The sequence below is a fragment of the Scyliorhinus torazame genome, chromosome 19 (genome assembly GCF_047496885.1).
Source record: "Scyliorhinus torazame isolate Kashiwa2021f chromosome 19, sScyTor2.1, whole genome shotgun sequence".
NCBI lineage: Eukaryota > Metazoa > Chordata > Chondrichthyes > Carcharhiniformes > Scyliorhinidae > Scyliorhinus > Scyliorhinus torazame.
The window spans coordinates 2,552,203-2,572,355 of record NC_092725.1 but is presented as its reverse complement, the minus strand read 5'-3'; the positions used below and the strand labels follow the sequence as shown (position 1 = coordinate 2,572,355).

Here is a 20,153-nt window from a genome sequence, read left to right as displayed (position 1 = left end):
AGTGAACGGGAAGGGGGTTGGGTCCATTGGGATTGTGTACAGTGGGAGTCAACTGAAAGAGGTTTGAGTCCATTGGGATTGTGTACAGTGGGAGTGAACGGGAAGGGATCTTGGTCCATTGGGATTGTGTACAATGGGAGTGAACGGGAAGGGGTTTGGACTGATTGGGATTGTGTACAGTGTGAGTGAACGGGAAGGGGTCTGGGTCCATTGGGATTGTGTACAATGGGAATGAACAGGAAGCGGTTTGGGTCCATTGGGATTGTGTACAGAGGGAGTGAACGGGAAGGGTTTTGGCTCCATTGGGATTGTGTACAGTGGGAGTGAACGGGAAAGGGTTTGCGTCCATTGGATTGTGTACAATGGGAGTGAACGGGAAGGGGTTTGGACTCATTGGGACTGTGTACAGTGGGAGTGAATAGGAAGGGGGTTGGGTCCATTGGGATTGTGTACAGGGGAATGAACGGGAAGGGGTTTGCGTCCATTGGATTGTGTACAATGGGAGTGAACGGGAAGGCGTTTGGGTCCATTGGGATTGTGTAGAGTGGGAGTGAACGGGAAGGGGCCTTGTGTCCATTGGGATTGTGTGCAGTGGGAGTGAACGGGAAGAGGTTTGGTTCCATTTGGATTGTGCACAGTGGGAGTGAACAGGAATGGATTTGGGTCCATTGGGATTGTGTGCAGTGGGAGTGAACGGGAAGGGGTTTGGGTCCATTGGGATTGTGTACAGTGGGAGTGAACGGGAATGGATTTGGGTCCATTGGGATTGTGTACAATGGGAGTAAACGGGAAGGGGCCTTGTGTCCATTGGGATTGTGTGCAGTGGGAGTGAACGGGTAGGGGTTTGGGTCCATTGGGATTGTGTACAGTGGGAGTGAACGGGAATGGATTTGGGTCCATTGGGATTGCGTACAGTGGGAGTGAACGGGATGGGTTTTGAGTCCATTGGGATTGTGTACAGTGGGAGTGAACGGGAAGGGGTCTGGGTCCATTGGAATTGTGTACAGTGGGGGTGAAAGGGAAGTGGTTTGGGTCCATTGGGATTGTGTACAGTGGGAGTGAACGGGAAGGGGCCTGGGTCCATTGGGATTGTGTACAATGGGAATGAACGGGAAGGGGTTTGGGTCCATTGGGATTGTGTACAGTGGGGGTGAACGGGAATGGGTTTGGGTCCATTGGGATTGTGTACAGTGGGAGTGAACGGGAAGGGGCCTGGGTCCATTGGGATTGTGTACAATGGGAATGAACGGGAAGGGGTTTGGGTCCATTGGGATTGTGTACAGTGGGGGTGAACGGGAAGGGGTCTGGGTCCATTGGGAGAGTGTCCAGTGGGAGTGAACGGGAAGGGGGTTGTGTCCATTTGGATTGTGTACAGTGGGAGTGAACGGGAAGGGGTCTGTGTCCATTGGGATTGTGTACAGTGGGAGTGAACGGAAGGGGTTTCTGTCCATTGGGATTGTGTACAGTGGGGGTGAACGGGAAGGGCTTTGGGTCCATTGGGATTGTGTACAGTGGGAGTGAACGGAAGGGATTTGTGTCCATTGGGATTGTGTACAGTGGGGGTGAACGGGAAGGGGTGTGGGTCCATTGGGATTGTGCTCATTGGGAGTGAACGGGAAGGGCTTTGGGTCCATTGGGATTGTGTACAGTGGGAGTGAACGGGAAAGGGTTTGGGTCTATTGGGATTGTGTACAGTTGGAGTGAACGGGAAGGGGTTTGGGTCCATTGGGATTGTGCACAGTGGGAGTGAACGGGAAGGGGGTTGTGTCCATTTGGATTGTGTACAGTGGGAGTGAAAGGGAAGGGGTTTAGGTCCATTGGGATTCTGTACAGTGGGAGTGAACGGGAAGGGGTCTGGGTCCATTGGGATTGTGTACAGTGGGGGTGAACGGGAAGGGGTTTAGGTCCATTGGGATTCTGTACAGTGGGAGTGAACGGGAAGGGTTCTGGGTCCATTGGGATTGTGTACAGTGGGGGTGAACGGGAAGGGGTTTGGGTCCATTGGGATTGTGTACAGTGGGGGTGAACGGGAAGGGGTCTGGGTCCATTGGGATTGTGTACAGTGGGGGTGAAAGAGAAGTGGTTTGGGTCCATTGGGATTGTGTACAGTGGGAGTGAACGGGAAGGGGTTTGGGTCCATTGGGTTTGTGTACAATTGGAATGAACGGGAAGGGGTTTGGGTCCATTGGGATTGTGTACAGTGGGAGTTAATAGGAAGGGGGTTGGGTCCATTGGGATTGTGCACAGTGGGAGTGAACGGGAAGGGGTTTGGGTCCATTGGAATTGTGTACAGTCGTAGTGAACGGGAAGGGATTTGGTTCCATTGCGATTGTGTACAATTGGAATGAAGGGGATGGGGTTTGCGTCCATTGGATTGTGTACAATGGGAGTGAACGGGAAGGGGTTTGGACTCATTGGGATTGTGTACAGTGGGAGTGAACGGGAAGGGGTCTGGGTCCATTGGGATTGTGTACAATGGGAGTGAACGGGAAGGGGTTTGGATCCATTGGGATTCTTTACAATGGGAGTGAACGGGAAGAGGTTTGGGTCCATTGGGATTGTGTACAGTGGGAGTGAACGGGAAGGGGTTTGGGTCCATTGGGATTGTGTACAGTGGGAGTGAACGGGGAGGGGTTTGTGTCCATTGGGATTGTGTAGAATTGGAGTGAACGGGAAGGGGTTTGGGTCCATTGGGATTGTGTACAGTGGGAGTGAACGGGAAGGGGGTTGGGTCCATTGGGATTGTGTACAGTGGGAGTCAACTGAAAGAGGTTTGGGTCCATTGGGATTGTGTACAGTGGGAGTGAACGGGAAGGGATCTTGGTCCATTGGGATTGTGTACAATGGGAGTGAACGGGAAGGGGTTTGGACTCATTGGGATTGTGTACAGTGGGAGTGAACGGGAAGGGTTCTGGGTCGATTGGGATTGTGTACAATGGGAATGAACAGGAAGCGGTTTGGATCCATTGGGATTGTGTACAGTGGGGGTGAACGGGAAGGGGTTTGGGTCCATTGGGATTGTGTACACTGGTAGTGAACGGGAAGGGGTTTGGCTCCATTGGGATTGTGTACAGTGGGAATGAAGGGGATGGGGTTTGCGTCCATTGGATTGTGTACAATTGAAGTGAACGGGAAGGGGTTTGGACTCATTGGGATTGTGTACAGTGGGAGTGAACGGGAAGGGGTCTGGGTCCATTGGGATTGTGTACAATGGGAATGAAGGGGATGGGGTTTGCGTCCATTGGATTGTGTACAATTGGAGTGAACGGGAAGGGGTTTGGACTCATTGGGATTGCCTACAGTGGGAGTGAACGGGAAGGGGTCTGGGTCCATTGGGATTGTGTACAATGGGAATGAACGGGAATGGGTTTGGATCCTTTGGGATTCTTTACAATGGGAGTGAACGGGAAGAGGTTTGTGTCCATTGGGATTGTGTACAGTGGGAGTGAACAGGAAGGGGTTTGGGTCCATTGGGATTGTGTACAGTGGTAGTGAACGGGGAGGGGTTTGTGTCCATTGGGATTGTGTAGAGTGGGAGTGAACGGGAAGGGGTTTGGGTCCATTGGGATTGTGTACAGTGGGAGTGAACGGGGAGGGGTTTGTGTCCATTGGGATTGTGCAGAGTGGGAGTGAACGGGAAGGGGTTTGGGTCCATTGGGATTGTATACAGTGGGAGTGAACGGGAAGAGGGTTGGGTCCATTGGGATTGTGTACAGTGGGAGTCAACTGAAAGAGGTTTGGGTCCATTGGGATTGTGTACAGTGGGAGTGAACGTGAAGGGGTCTGGGTCCAGTGGGATTGTGTACAATGGGAGTGAACGGGAAGGGGTTTGGATCCATTGGGATTCTTTACAATGGGAGTGAACGGGAAGAGGTTTGGGTCCATTGGGATTGTGTACAGTGGGAGTGAACGGGAAGGGGTTTGGGTCCATTGGGATTGTGTACAGTGGGAGTGAACGGGGAGGGGTTTGTGTCCATTGGGATTGTGTAGAGTTGGAGTGAACGGGAAGGGGTTTGGGTCCATTGGGATTGTGTACAGTGGGAGTGAACGGGAAGGGGGTTCGGTCCATTGGGATTGTGTACAGTGGGAGTCAACTGAAAGAGGTTTGGGTCCTTTGGGATTGTGTACAGTGGGAGTGAACGGGAAGGGATCTTGGTCCATTGGGATTGTGTACAATGGGAGTGAACGGGAAGGGGTTTGGACTCATTGGGATTGTGTACAGTGGGAGTGAACGGGAAGGGGTCTGGGTCCATTGGGATTGTGTACAATGGGAATGAACAGGAAGCGGTTTGGATCCATTGGGATTGTGTACAGTGGGGGTGAACGGGAAGGGGTTTGGGTCCATTGGGATTGTGCACAGTGGGAATGAAGGGGATGGGGTTTGCGTCCATTGGATTGTGTACAATTGAAGTGAAAGGGAAGGGGTTTGGACTCATTGGGATTGTGTACAGTGGGAGTGAACGGGAAGGGGTCTGGGTCCATTGGGATTGTGTACAATGGGAATGAAGGGGATGGGGTTTGCGTCCATTGGATTGTGTACAATTGGAGTGAACGGGAAGGGGTTTGGACTCATTGGGATTGTGTACAGTGGGAGTGAACGGGAAGGGGTCTGGGTCCATTGGGATTGTGTACAATGGGAATGAACGGGAATGGGTTTGGATCCTTTGGGATTCTTTACAATGGGAGTGAACGGGAAGAGATTTGGGTCCATTGGGATTGTGTACAGTGGGAGTGAACAGGAAGGGGTTTGGGTCCATTGGGATTGTGTACAGTGGGAGTGAACGGGGAGGGGTTTGTGTCCATTGGGATTGTGTAGAGTGGGAGTGAACGGGAAGAGGTTTGGGTCCATTGGGATTGTGTACAGTGGGAGTGAACGGGAAGGGGTTTGGACTCATTGGGATTGTGTACAGTGGGAGTGAACGGGAAGGGGTTTGGGTCCATTGGGATTGTGTACAGTGGGAGTGTACGGGAAGGGGTCTTGGTCCAATCGGATTGTGTACAATGGGAATGAACAGGAAGCGGTTTGGATCCATTGGGATTGAGTACAGTGGAGGTGAACGGGAAGAGGTTTGAGTCCATTGGGATTGTGGACAGTGCGAGTGAACGGGAAGGGGTTTGGGTCCATTGGGATTGTGTACAGTGGGAGCGAACGGGAAGGGGTTTGGCTCCATTGGGATTGTGTACAGAGGGAGTGAACGGGAAGGGGTTTGGGTCCATTGGGGTTGTGTACAGTGCGAGTGAACGGGAAGGGGTTTGGCTCCATTGGGATTGTGTACAGTGGGAGTGAACGGGGAGGGGTTTGTGTCCATTGGGATTGTGTAGAGTGGGAGTGAACGGGAAGGGGTTTGGGTCCTTTGGGATTGTGTACAGTGGGAGTGAACGGGAAGGGGGTTGGGTCCATTGGGATTGTGTACAGTGGGAGTCAACTGAAAGAGGTTTGGGTCCATTGGGATTGTGTACAGTGGGAGTGAACGGGAAGGGATCTTGGTCCATTGGGATTGTGTACAATGGGAGTGAACGGGAAGGGGTTTGGACTCATTGGGATTGTGTACAGTGGGAGTGAACGGGAAGGGGTCTGGGTCCATTGGGATTGTGTACAATGGGAATGAACAGGAAGCGGTTTGGGTCCATTGGGATTGTGTACAGAGGGAGTGAACGGGAAGGGGTTTGGGTCCATTGGGGTTGTGTACAGTGGGAGTGAACGGGAAGGGTTTTGGCTCCATTGGGATTGTGTACAGTGGGAGTGAACGGGAAAGGGTTTGCGTCCATTGGATTGTGTACAATGGGAGTGAACGGGAAGGGGTTTGGACTCATTGGGACTGTGTACAGTGGGAGTGAACGGGAAGGGGTCTCGGTGCATTGGCATTGTGTACAGTGGGAGTGAATAGGAAGGGGGTTGGGTCCATTGGGATAATGTACAGGGGAATGAACGGGAAGGGGTTTGCGTCCATTGGATTGTGTACAATGGGAGTGAACGGGAAGGCGTTTGGGTCCATTAGGATTGTGTAGAGTGGGAGTGAACGGGAAGGGGCCTTGTGTCCATTGGGATTGTGTGCAGTGGGAGTGAACGGGAAGAGGTTTGGTTCCATTGGGATTGTGCACAGTGGGAGTGAACGGGAATGGATTTGGGTCCATTGGGATTGTGTGCAGTGGGAGTGAACGGGAAGGGGTTGGGTCCATTGGGATTGTGTACAGTGGGAGTGAATGGGAATGGATTTGGGTCCATTGGGATTGTGTACAATGGGAGGAAACGGGAAGGCGTTTGGGTCCATTGGGATTGTGTAGAGTGGGAGTGAACGGGAAGGGGCCTTGTGTCCATTGGGATTGTGTGCAGTGGGAGTGAACGGGTAGGGGTTTGGGTCCATTGGGATTGTGTACAGTGGGAGTGAACGGGAATGGATTTGGGTCCATTGGGATTGCGTACAGTGGGAGTGAACGGGAAGGGGTTTGAGTCCATTGGGATTGTGTACAGTGGGAGTGAACGGGAAGGGGTCTGGGTCCATTGGGATTGTGTACAGTGGGGGTGAAAGGGAAGTGGTTTGGGTCCATTGGGATTGTGTACAGTGGGAGTGAACGGGAAGGGGTCTGGGTCCATTGGGATTGTGTACAATGGGAATGAACGGGAAGGGGTTTGGGTCCATTGGGATTGTGTACAGTGGGGGTGAACGGGAATGGGTTTGGGTCCATTGGGATTGTGTACAGTGGGAGTGAACGGGAATGGGTTTGGGTCCATTGGGATTGTGTACAGTGGGAGTGAACGGTAACGGGTTTGGGTCCATTGGGATTGTGTACAGTGGGAGTGAACGGGAAGGGCTTTGGGTCCACTGGGATTGTGTACAGTGGGAGTGAACGGGATGGGGTTTGGGTCCATTAGGATTGTGTACAGTGGGAGTGAACGGGATGGGGTTTCTGTTCAATGGGATTGTAGACAGTCGTAGTGAACGGGAAGGGGTTTGAGTCCATTGGGATTGTGCACATTGGGAGTGAACGGGAAGGGGTCTGTGTCCATTGGGATTGTGTACAGTGGCAGTGAACGGAAGGGGTTTGGGTCCATTGGGATTGTGTACAGTGGGAGTGAACGGGAAGGGGTCTGGGTCCATTGGGAGAGTGTCCAGTGGGAGTGAACGGGAAGGGCGTTGTGTCCATTTGGATTGTGTACAGTGGGAGTGAACGGGAAGGGGTCTGTGTCCATTGGGATTGTGTACAGTGGCAGTGAACGGAAGGGGTTTGGGTCCATTGGGATTGTGTACAGTGGGGGTGAACGGGACCGGCTTTGGGTCCATTGGGATTGTGTACAGTGGGAGTGAACGGAAGGGATTTGTGTCCATTGGGATTGTGTACAGTGGGGGTGAACGGGAAGGGGTTTGGGTCCATTGGGATTGTGTACAGTGGGGGTGAACGGGAAGGGGTTTGGGTCCATTGGGATTGTGCTCATTGGGAGTGAACGGGAAGGGCTTTGGGTCCATTGGGATTGTGTACAGTGGGAGTGAACGGGAAAGGGGTTGGGTCTATTGGGATTGTGTACAGTGGGAGTGAATGGGAAGGGGTTTGTGTCCATTGGGATTGTGTACAAAGGGAGTGAATGGGAAGGGGTTGGGGTCCATTGGGATTGTGCACAGTGGGAGTGAACGGGAAGGGGGTTGTTTCCATTTGGATTCTGTACAGTGGGAGTGAAAGGGAAGGGGTTTGGGTCCATTGGGATTGTGTACAGTGGGAGTGAACGGGAAGGGGTCTGGGTCCATTGGGATTGTGTACAGTCGTAGTGAACGGGAAGGGGTTTGAGTCCATTGCGATTGTGTACAGTGGGAATGAACGGGAAGGGGTTTGGGTCCATTGGGATTGTGTACATTGGGAGTGAACGGGAAGGGGTCTGGGTCCATTGGGATTGTGTACAGTGGGAGTGAACGGGAAGGGGTTTGTGTCCATTGGGATTGTGTACAGTGGGGGTGAACGGAAGGGGTTTGTGTCCATTGGGATTGTGTACAGTGGGAGTGAACGGAAGGGGTTTGTGACCATTGGGATTGTGTACAGTGGGAGTGAACGGGAAGGGGGTTGTGTCCATTTGGATTGTGTACAGTGGGAGTGAACGGGAAGGGGTTTGGGACCATTGGGATTGTGTACAGGGGGAGTCAATGGGAAGGGGTTTGGGTCCATTGGGATTGTGTACAGTGGGAGTGAACGGGAAGGGGTTGTGTCCATTGGGATTGTGTACAGTGGGAGTGAACGGAAGGGGTTTGCGTCCATTGTGATTGTGTACAGTGGGAGTGAACGGGAAAGGGTTTGGGACCATTGGGATTGTGTACAGGGGGAGTCAATGGGAAGGGGTTTGGGTCCATTGGGATTGTGTACAGTGGGAGTGAACGGGAAGGGGTCTTAGTCCATTTTGATTGTGTACAGTGGGAGTGAACGGGAAGGGGTTTGTGTCCATTGGGATTGTGTACAGTGGGAGTGAACGGGAAGGGGGTTGTGTCCATTGGGATTGTGTACATTGGGAGTGAACGGGAAGGGGGTTGTGTCCATTTGGATTGTGTACAGTGGGAGTGAACGGGAAGGGGTTGGGACCATTGGGATTGTGTACAGGGGGAGTCAATGGGAAGGGGTTTGGGTCCATTGGGATTGTGTACAGTGGGAGTGAACGGGAAGGGGTTGTGTCCATTGGGATTGTGTACAGTGGGAGTGAACGGGAAGGGGGTTGTGTCCATTTGGATTGTGTACAGTGCGAGTGAACGGGAAGGGGTTTGGGACCATTGGGATTGTGTACAGGGGGAGTCAATGGGAAGGGGTTTGGGTCCATTGGGATTGTGTACAGTGGGAGTGAACGGGAAGGGGATGTGTCCATTGGGATTGTGTACAGTGGGAGTGAACGGAAGGGGTTTGCGTCCATTGTGATTGTGTACAGTGGGAGTGAACGGGAAGGGGTTTGGGACCATTGGGATTGTGTAGAGTGGGAGTGAACGGGAAGGGGTTTGGGTCCATTGGGATTGTGTACAGTGTGAGTGAACGGGAAGGGGTTTGGGTCCATTGGGATTGTGTATAGTGGGAGTGAACGGGCAGGGGTTTGGGTCCATTGGGATTGTGGACAGTGGGAGTGAACTGGAAGGGGTTTGGGTCCATTGGGATTGTGTACAGTGGGAGTGAACGGGAAGGAGTTTGGGTCCATTGGGATTGTGGACAATGGGAGTGAACGGGAAGGGGTTTGGGTCCATTGGGATTGTGTAGAGTGGGAGTGAACGGGAATGGGTTTGGGTCCATTGGGATTGTGTACACTGTGAGTGAACGGGAAGGGGTTTGGGTCCATTGGGATTGTGTAGAGTGGGAGTGAACGGGAATGGGTTTGGGTCCATTGGGATTGTGGACAATGGGAGTGAACGGGAAGGGGTTTGGGTCCATTGGGATTGTGTACAGTGGGAATGAACGGGAATGGGTTTGGGTCCATTGGGATTGTGTACAGTGGGAGTGAACGGGAAGGGGTTTGGGTCCATTGGGATTGTGTAGAGTGGGAATGAACGGGATGGGGTTTGGGTCCATTGGGATTGTGCACAGTGGGAGTGAACGGGAAGGGGTTTGGGTCCATTGGGATTGTGGACAGTGGGAGTGAACGGGAAGGGGTTTGGGTCCATTGGGATTGTGTAGAGTGGGAATGAACGGGATGGGGTTTGGGTCCATTGGGATTGTGCACAGTGGGAGTGAACGGGAAGGGGTTTGGGTCCATTGGGATTGTGTCCAGTGGGAGTGAACGGGAAGGGGGTTGTGTCCAATGGGATTGTGGACAATGGGAAGGAACGGGAAGGGTTTTCTACCATGTCTGGTGTTAATTTGGTTCTGATCTGCTCCTCGATCTTGCAGGCCTCCCGTCCTGGCAAACCCGCGAAAGGCCGCCCATCGGAAATCGCGGCTGGAATTCTGTAAGTGGCAACTTTCTATTCATTACCTCGCACCTGCTAAACTGCAGAATTTACTTTTCACATCGCCTGCAACTTTCCCCATCGGACAAACTCCATTCCTGATATTTGGCACGTGAATGTTCCCGGATCTGCTTCCAACACATTTAGATTTTTCCTTAAATAAGGAGACTGATACTATCCACACCACTGTGGACAGCTCAGATGTGACCTCCTAACTTCCACCATCGGGTTCTCTCACATTCTATTCTTGCTGCGTGTTTCTCGCACCGTGGTCCGGGCACCATCCCAGACCATAATTCCTGGACAGTAAGAAGTCTTACAACACCAGGTTAAAGTCCAACAGGTTTGTTTCGAATCACTAGCTTTCGGAGTGCTGCTCCTTCCTCAGGTGTAGCTCCCTCTAGTGGCTACTCTAGACATTTCATTAACCCTTGCAGCTCTTACAGTTATGATAATACTACATCCCCCTTTCTTTGTAAAAAAAAATTATTATAAACTTTGGTTGCAGTATTTTTCTTTTGAACATTCCATCCCATGTGGAACCCATACTATTATCTAGTATTGATCATAAACTTGCTATCAGTGTGGGCATTCATTTGCAAATAACTGTTACATCACTTTTAATGATGTGGAGGTGCCGGCTTTGGACTGGGGTGAGCACAGTACGAAGTCTTACAACACCAGGTTAACGTCCAACAGGTTTGTTTCGAATCACTAGCTTTCGGAGCGCTGCTCCTTCCTCAGGTGAATGCCAGCATCTCCACATCATAATTCCTGGACTGCAGACCGCCACAATTTTCCAATGCCTGAAAGAAAGGATCTGCCCCTCGCTGGGCGCGCTCCTCCCTCAGCCAACGGCGACATCGCCAGCGGCCGTGAGGTCAGAATCGTGGCGGGCGCCTGGCACTCATCGGAGTGGCCCTCAGGAGCGTCAATGTGTTGCACCCTGGCACTCCGCTCGCGCAGTAAACGCCGCCCCACATCATCAGCGGGCTTGACCCACGATTCCCCGGGAAGGGGAGGGGGGGGGTCAGGGACGGTGGGTGGGTGGGGGGGGGGCATCGAACGTCGAGCGCTGGCTGAACTGCAGTGCCTGGGCAAATCCCGGGCCACCTCGCCCCCTCTGCGCCCAGACCATCCCACATTACATCTCCGACCCAAGACATTATCGACCGTAATAACATTCTGACGTGGTGTCCTTTGGATATCTAAGTACAGGACATCCACCGTGCCCCCTCTATCCACCACACGTGTGACACCATCAATCAACTCCAGAGAACTGCTGAAACACGTCGCCCCTTTCACAAAACCATGTTGACTCTGCCCGATTGCCTCCAGCTCTTTCCGACTGCCCTGTTGTCGGCAATATTGGCTCCAGACCTTTTGCCGATCAGAAATGCAAAGTTAACAATGGCCACCCGCATTTTGTCGCGGGATCTTGGTGTGCACATGGTGGGGAGCCATTGCCTCTGACGAGTGTGACCACAAAAAGCCTTCACAGCTGGCCACACTCCATATGGAAGGTTCGGACTCGCTGCTCCGCAGGGTGGGGTCAAAGGAGCTGAATGTCCGTCAACTTTGGCATTGACCTTACACCTTTGCTCCCAAACAGATACATGAAAGAGAGGACGAGGTCAGAGATCATAGGGGTCGAGCCGGAAGCCATGATAGAAGAGGTAGCAAAACTCTGACAAACTGTCACCTTCGATAATCTGAGGGTTTGCAAAAGTAATGAGGGAGTGCTGCACTGTCAGAGGGTCAGTACTGAGGGAGTGCTGCACTGTCAGAGGGTCAGTACTGAGGGAGTGCCGCACTGTCAGAGAGTCAGTGCTGAGGGAGTGCTGCACTGTCAGAGGGTCAGTACTGAGGGAGTGCCGCACTGTCAGAGGGTCAGTACTGAGGGAGTGCTGCACTGTCAGAGGGTCAGTACTGAGGGAGTGCTGCACTGTCAGAGGGTCAGTACTGAGGGAGTGCCGCACTGTCAGAGGGTCAGTACTGAGGGAGTGCCGCACTGTCAGAGGGTCAGTACTGAGGGATTGCCGCACTGTCAGAGGGTCAGAACTGAGGGAGTGCTGCACTGTCAGAGGGTCAGTACTGAGGGAGTGCTGCACTGTCAGAGGGTCAGTACTGAGGGAGCGCTGCACTGTCAGAGAGTCAGTACTGAGGGAGTGCCGCAATGTCAGAGGGCCAGTACTGAGGGAGTGCTGCACTGTCAGAGGGTCAGGACTGAGGGAGTGCTGCACTGTCAGAGGGTCAGAACTGAGGGAGTGCTGCACTGTCAGAGGGTCAGTACTGAGGGAGTGCTGCACTGTCAGAGGGTCAGTACTGAGGGAGCGCTGCACTGTCAGAGAGTCAGTACTGAGGGAGTGCGCACTGTCAGAGGGTCAGTACTGAGGGAGTGCTGCACTGTCAGAGGGTCAGGACTGAGGGAGTGCTGCACTGTCAGAGGGTCAGTACTGTGGGAGTGCCGCACTGTCAGAGGGTCAGTACTGAGGGAGTGCTGCACTGTCAGAGGGTCAGTGCTGAGGGAGTGCCACACTGTCAGAGGGTCAGTACTGAGGGAGTGCCGCACTGTGAGAGGGTCAGTACTGAGGGAGTGCCGCACTGTCAGAGGGTCAGTACTGAGGGAGTGCTGCACTGTCAGAGGGTCAGTGCTGAGGGAGTGCCGCACTGTCAGAGGGTCAGTACTGAGGGAATGCCTCACTGTCAGAGGGTAAATACTGAGGGAGTGCCGCACTGTCAGAGGATCAGGACTGAGGAACAGCCGCATTGTCAGAGGGTCAGTACTGAGGGAGCGCCGCACTGTCAGAGGATCAGTACTGAGGGAGTGCCGCACTGTCAGAGGGTCAGTACTGAGGGAGCACCGCACTGTCAGAGGGTCAGTACTGAGGGAGTGCTGCACTGTCAGAGGGTCAGTACTGAGGGGATGCCTTACTGTTAGAGAGTCAGTACTGAGGGAGTGCTGCACTGTCAGAGGGTCAGTACTGAGGGAGTGCAGCACTGTCAGAGGGTCAGTACTGAGGGAGTGCCGCACTGTGAGAGGGTCAGTACTGAGGGAGTGCCGCACTGTCAGAAGGTCAGTGCTGAGGGAGTGCTGCACTGTCAGAGAGTCAGTGCTGAGGGAGTGCCGCACTGTCTGAGGGTCAGTACTGAGGGAGTGCCGCACTGTGAGAGGGTCAGTACTGAGGGAGTGCCGCACTGTCAGAGGGTCAGTGCTGAGGGAATGCCTCACTGTCAGAGAGTTAGTACTGAGGGTGTGCCGCACTGTCAGAATGTCAGTGCTGAGGGACAGCCGCACTGTCAGAGGGTCAGTACTGAGGGAGTGCTGCACTGTCAGAGGGTCAGAACTGAGGGAGTGCTGCACTGTCAGAGGGTCAGTACTGAGGGAGTGCTGCACTGTCAGAGGGTCAGTACTGAGGGAGCGCTGCACTGCCAGAGAGTCAGTACTGAGGGAGTGCCGCACTGTCAGAGGGTCAGTACTGAGGGAGTGCTGCACTGTCAGAGGGTCAGTACTGAGGGAGTGCTGCACTGTCAGAGGGTCAGTACTGTGGGAGTGCCGCACTGTCAGAGGGTCAGTACTGAGGGAGTGCTGCACTGTCAGAGGGTCAGTGCTGAGGGAGTGCCACACTGTCAGAGGGTCAGTCCTGAGGGAGTGCCGCACTGTGAGAGGGTCAGTACTGAGGGAGTGCCGCACTGTCAGAGGGTCAGTACTGAGGGAGTGCTGCACTGTCAGAGGGTCAGTGCTGAGGGAGTGCCGCACTGTCAGAGGGTCAGTACTGAGGGAATGCCTCACTGTCAGAGGGTCAGCACTGATGGAGTGCCGCACTGTCAGAGGATCAGTACGAGGGAGTGCTGCACTGTCAGAGGATTAGGACTGAGGAACAGCCGCACTGTCAGAGGGTCAGTACTGAGGGAGCGCCGCACTGTCAGAGGATCAGTACTGAGGGAGTGCCGCACTGTCAGAGGGTCAGTACTGAGGGAGCACCGCACTGCCAGAGGGTCAGTACTGAGGGAGTGCTGCACTGTCAGAGGGTCAGTACTGAGGGGATGCCTTACTGTTAGAGAGTCAGTACTGAGGGAGTGCTGCACTGTCAGAGGGTCAGTACTGAGGGAGTGCAGCACTGTCAAAGGGTCAGTACTGAGGGAGTGCTGCACTGTGAGAGGGTCAGTACTGAGGGAGTGCCGCACTGTGAGAGGGTCAGTACTGAGGGAGTGCCGCACTGTCAGAAGGTCAGTGCTGAGGGAGTGCTGCACTGTCAGAGGGTCAGTGCTGAGGGAGTGCCGCACTGTCTGAGGGTCAGTACTGAGGGAATGCCGCACTGTGAGAGGGTCAGTACTGAGGGAGTGCCGCACTGTCAGAGGGTCAGTGCTGAGGGAGAGCCTCACTGTCAGAGGGTCAGTACTGAGGGAGTGCCGCACTGTCAGAGGGTCAGTACTGAGGGAGTGCTGCACTGTCAGAGGGTCAGTACTGAGGGAGTGCCGCACTGTCAGAGGGTCAGTGCTGAGGGAGAGCCTCACTGTCAGAGGGTCAGTACTGAGGGAGTGCTGCACTGTCAGAGGGTCAGTACTGAGGGAGTGCCGCATTGTCAGAGGGTCAGTACTGAGGGGATGCCTTACTGTTAGAGAGTCAGTACTGAAGGAGTGCTGCACTGTCAGAGGGTCAGTACTGAGGGAGTGCCGCACTGTCAGAGGGTCAGTACTGAGAGAGCGCCGCACTGTCGGAGGGTCAGTACTGAGGGAGTGCCGCACTGTCAGAGTGTCAGTACTGAGGGAGTGCCGCACTGTCAGAGGGTCAGTACTGAGGGAGTGTTGCACTGTCTGAGGGTCAGTACTGAGGGAGTGCCGCATTGTCAGAGGGTCAGTACTGAGGGGATGCCTTACTGTTAGAGAGTCAGTACTGAAGGAGTGCTGCACTGTCAGAGGGTCAGTACTGAGGGAGTGCCGCACTGTCAGAGGGTCAGTACTGAGGGAGTGCAGCACTGTCAGAGGGTCAGTACTGAGGGAGTGCCGCACTGTGAGAGGGTCAGTACTGAGGGAGTGCCGCACTGTCAGAAGGTCAGTGCTGAGGGAGTGCCGCACTGTCAGAGGGTCAGTACTGAGGGAGTTCTTCACTGTCAGAGGGTCAGTACTGAGGGAGTGCTGCACTGTCAGAGGGTCAGTGCTGAGGGAGTGCCGCACTGTCTGAGGGTCAGTACTGAGGGAGTGCCGCACTGTGAGAGGGTCAGTACTGAGGGAGTGCCGCACTGTCAGAGGGTCAGTACTGAGGGAATGCCTCACTGTCAGAGGGTCAGTGCTGAGGGAGAGCCTCACTGTCAGAGGGTCAGTACTGAGGGAATGCCTCACTGTCAGATGGTCAGTACTGAGGGAGTGCTGCACTGTCAGAGGGTCGGTGCTGAGGGAGTGCCGCACTGTGAGAGGGTCAGTGCTGAGGGAATGCCTCACTGTCAGAGAGTTAGTACTGAGGGAGTGCCGCACTGTCAGAGGGTCAGTACTGAGGGAGTGCCGCACTGTCAGAGGGTCAGTGCTGAGGGACAGCCGCACTGTCAGAGGGTCAGTACTGAGGGAGTGCTGCACTGTCAGAGGGTCAGAACTGAGGGAGTGCTGCACTGTCAGAGGGTCAGTACTGAGGGAGTGCTGCACTGTCAGAGGGTCAGTACTGAGGGAGCGCTGCACTGCCAGAGAGTCAGTACTGAGGGAGTGCCGCACTGTCAGAGGGTCAGTACTGAGGGAGTGCTGCACTGTCAGAGGGTCAGTACTGAGGGAGTGCTGCACTGTCAGAGGGTCAGTACTGTGGGAGTGCCGCACTGTCAGAGGGTCAGTACTGAGGGAGTGCTGCACTGTCAGAGGGTCAGTGCTGAGGGAGTGCCACACTGTCAGAGGGTCAGTCCTGAGGGAGTGCCGCACTGTGAGAGGGTCAGTACTGAGGGAGTGCTGCACTGTCAGAGGGTCAGTACTGAGGGAGTGCTGCACTGTCAGAGGGTCAGTGCTGAGGGAGTGCCGCACTGTCAGAGGGTCAGTACTGAGGGAATGCCTCACTGTCAGAGGGTCAGCACTGATGGAGTGCCGCACTGTCAGAGGATCAGTACGAGGGAGTGCCGCACTGTCAGAGGGTCAGTACTGAGGGAGTGCCGCATTGTCTGAGGGTCAGTACTGAGGGAGTGCTGCACTGTCAGAGGGTCAGTACTGAGGGAATGCCTCACTGTCAGAGGGTCAGCACTGATGGAGTGCCGCACTGTCAGAGGATCAGTACGAGGGAGTGCCGCACTGTCAGAGGGTCAGTACTGAGGGAGTGCTGCACTGTCAGAGGGTCAGTGCTGAGGGAGTGCCGCACTGTCAGAGGGTAAATACTGAGGGAGTGCCGCATTGTCAGAGGATTAGGACTGAGGGAGTGCCGCACTGTCAGAGGGTCAGTACTGAGGGAGCACCGCACTGTCAGTACTGAGGGAGTGCTGCACTGTCAGAGGGTCAGTACTGAGGGGATGCCTTACTGTTAGAGAGTCAGTACTGAGGGAGTGCTGCACTGTCAGAGGGTCAGTACTGAGGGAGTGCAGCACTGTCAAAGGGTCAGTACTGAGGGAGTGCCGCACTGTGAGAGGGTCAGTACTGAGGGAGTGCCGCACTGTCAGAGGGTCAGTACTGAGGGTGTGCCGCACTGTCAGAGGGTCAGTACTGAGGGAGTGCAGCACTGTCAAAGGGTCAGTACTGAGGGAGTGCCGCACTGTCAGAGGGTCAGTGCTGAGGAAGTGCCGCACTGTCTGAGGGTCAGTACTGAGGGAATGCCGCACTGTGAGAGGGTCAGTACTGAGGGAGTGCCGCACTGTCAGAGGGTCAGTGCTGAGGGAGAGCCTCACTGTCAGAGGGTCAGTACTGAGGGAGTGCTGCACTGTCAGAGGGTCAGTACTGAGGGAGTGCTGCACTGTCAGAGGGTCAGTACTGAGGGAGTGCTGCACTGTCAGAGAGTCAGTACTGAGGGAATGCCTCACTGTCAGATGGTCAGTACTGAGGGAGTGCTGCACTGTCAGAGGGTCAGTACTGAAGGAGTGCTGCACTGTCAGAGGGTCAGTACTGAGGGAGTGCCGCACTGTCAGAGGGTCAGTACTGAGGGAGTGCCGCACTGTCAGAGGGTCAGTACTGAGGGAGTGTTGCACTGTCAGAGGGTCAGTACTGAGGGAGTGCCGCACTGTCAGAGGGTCAGTACTGAGGGAGTGCTGCGCTGTCAGAGGGTCAGTACTGAGGGAGTGCTGCACTGTCAGAGGGTCAGTACTGAGGGAGTGCCGCACTGTCAGAGGGTCAGTACTGAGGGAGTGCTGCGCTGTCAGAGGGTCAGTACTGAGGGAGTGCCGCACTGTCAGAGGGTCAGTACTGAGGGAGTGCTGCGCTGTCAGAGGGTCAGTACTGAGGGAGTGCTGCACTGTCAGATGGTCAGTGCTGAGGGACAGCCGCACTGTCAGAGGGCCAGTACTGAGGGAGTGCTGCACTGTCAGAGGGTCAGTACTGAGGGAGTGCCGCACTGTGAGAGGGTCAGTGCTGAGGGAGTGCTGCACTGTCAGAGAGTCAGTACTGAGGGAGTGCCGCACTGTCAGAGAGTCAGTACTGAGGGAGTGCCGCACTGTCAGAGGGCCAGTACTGAGGGAGTGCCGCACTGTCAGAGGGTCAGTACTGAGGGAGTGCCACACTGTCAGAGGGTCAGTACTGAGGGAGTGCCGCACTGTGAGAGGGTCAGTGCTGAGGGAGTGCTGCACTGTCAGAGAGTCAGTACTGAGGGAGTGCCGCACTGTCAGAGAGTCAGTACTGAGGGAGCGCTGCACTGTCAGAGGGTCAGTACTGAGGGAGTGCTGCACTGTCAGAGGGTCAGTACTGAGGGAGTGCTGCACTGTGAGAGGGTCAGTGCTGAGGGTGTGCCGCACTGTCAGAGGGTCAGTACTGAGGGAGTGCTGCACTGTCAGAGGGTCAGTACTGAGGGAGTGCCGCACTGTCAGAGGGTCAGTACTGAGGGAGTGCTGCACTGTCAGAGGTTCAGTACTGAGGGAGTGCTGCACTGTCAGAGGGTCAGTACTGAGGGAGTGCTGCATTGTCAGAGGGTCAGTACTGAGGGAGTGCTGCACTGTCAGAGGGTCAGTACTGAGGGAGTGCTGCACCGTCAGAGGGTCAGTACTGAGGGAGTGCTGCACCGTCAGAGGGTCAGTACTGAGGGAGTGTTGCACTGTCAGGGGGTCAGTACTGAGGGAGTGCTGCACTGTCAGAGGGTCAGTACTGAGGGAGTGCTGCACTGTCAGAGGGTCAGTACTGAGGGAGTGCTGCACCGTCAGAGGGTCAGTACTGAGGGAGTGCAGCACTGTGAGAGGGTCAGTGCTGAGGGTGTGCCGCACTGTCAGAGGGTCAGTACTGAGGGAGTGCCGCACTGTCAGAGGGTCAGTACTGAGGGAGTGCCGCACTGTCAGAGGGTCAGTACTGAGGGAGTGCTGCACTGTGAGAGGGTCAGTGCTGAGGGTGTGCCGCACTGTCAGAGGGTCAGTACTGAGGGAGTGCCGCACTGTCAGAGGGTCAGTACTGAGGGAGTGCCGCACTGTCAGAGGGTCAGTACTGAGGGAGTGCCGCACTGTCAGAGGGTCAGTACTGAGGGAGCGCCGCACTGCCAGAGGGTCAGTACTGAGGGAGTGCCGCACTGTCAGAGGGCCAGTACTGAGGGAGTGCCGCACTGTGAGAGGGTCAGTGCTGAGGGAATGCCTCACTGTCAGAGAGTTAGTACTGAGGGTATGCCGCACTGTCAGAGGGTCAGTGCTGAGGGAGTGCCGCACTGTCAGAGGGTCAGTACTGAGGGAACGCCGCACTGTCAGAGGGTCAGTACTGAGGGAGTGCTGCACTGTCAGAGGGTCAGTACTGAGGGAGCGCCGCACTGTCAGAGGGTCAGTACTGAGGGAGCGGCGCACTGTCAGAGGGTCAGTACTGAGGGAGTGCCGCACTGTCAGAGGGTCAGTACTGAGGGAGTGCTGCACTGTCAGAGGGTCAATACTGAGGGAGTGCCGCGCTGTCAGAGGGTCAGTACTGAGGGAGTGCCGCACTGTCAGAGGGTCAGTACTGAGGGAGCGCTGCACTGTCAGAGGGTCAGTACTGAGGGAGAGCCGCACTGTCAGAGAGTTCGTACTGAGGGAGTGCTGCACTGTCAGAGGGTCAGTACTGAGGGAGTGCCGCACTGTCAGAGGGTCAGTACTGAGGGAGTGCCGCACTGTCAGAGGGTCAGTACAGAGGGAGTGCCGCACTGTCAGAGGGTCAGTACTGAGGGAGTGCCGCACTGTCAGAGGGTCAGTACTGAGGGAGTGCTGCACTGTCAGAGGGTCAGTACTGAGGGAGTGCTGTACTGTCAGAGGGTCAGTGCTGAGGGAGTGCCGCACTGTCAGAGGGTCAGTACTGAGGGAGTGCTGCACTGTCAGAGGGTCAGTACTGAGGAAGTGCCGCACTGTGAGAGGGTCAGTGCTGAGGGAGTGTCGCACTGTCAGAGGGACAGTGCTGAGGGAGTGCTGCACTGTCACAGGGTCAGTACTGAGGGATTTCTGCACTGTCAGAGGGTCAGTGCTGAGGGAGTGCCGCACTGTCAGAGGGTCAGTACTGAGGGAGTGCTGCACTGTCAGATGATCAGTGCTGAGGGAGTGCCGCACTGTCAGAGGGTCAGTACTGAGGGAATGCCTCACTGCCAGAGGGTCAGTACTGATGGAGTGCTGCACTGTCAGAGGGTCAGTGCTGAGGGAGTGCCGCACTGTCAGAGCGTCAGTGCAGAGGGACAGCCGCACTGTCAGAGGGTCAGTACTGAGGGAGAGCCGCACTGTCAGAGTGTCAGTACTGAGGGAGTGCCGCACTGTCAGAGGGTCAGTGCTGAAGGAGTGCCGCACTGTCAGAGGGTCAGTACTGATGGAGTGCCGCACTGTCAGATGGTCAGTACTGAGGGAGTGCTGCACTGTCACAGTGTCAGTACTGAGGGAGTGCCGCACTATCAGAGGGTCAGTACTGAGGGAGTGCCGCACTGTCTGAGGGTCAGTGCTGAGGGAGTGCCGTACGGTCAGAGGGTCAGCACTGAGGGAGTGCCACACAGTTCGAGGGTCAGAACTGAGGGAGTGCCGCACTGTCAGAGGGTCAGTACTGAGGGAGTGCCGCACTGTCAGAGGGTCAGTACTGAGGGAGAGCCGCATTGTCAGAGGGTCAGTACTGAGGGAGTGCCGCACTGTCAGAGTGTCAGTACTGAGGGAGTGCTGC

General features: G+C 55.1%; 1 protein-coding gene across 4 annotated transcripts in view; it reads left to right on the top strand.

Moving 5' to 3' along the window:
- The window catches only part of LOC140395979 (uncharacterized), a 309,601-nt gene that overhangs the window by 135,406 nt on the left and 154,042 nt on the right, over positions 1-20,153 (top strand). For all 4 annotated transcript variants that reach the window (XM_072484006.1, XM_072484007.1, XM_072484008.1 and 1 more), the window contains exons 7-8: positions 9,847-9,905; positions 11,518-11,581. In XM_072484006.1, coding sequence (XP_072340107.1) covers positions 9,847-9,905; positions 11,518-11,581 — 123 coding nt within the window. The remainder of the gene's footprint in view (positions 1-9,846; positions 9,906-11,517; positions 11,582-20,153) is intronic.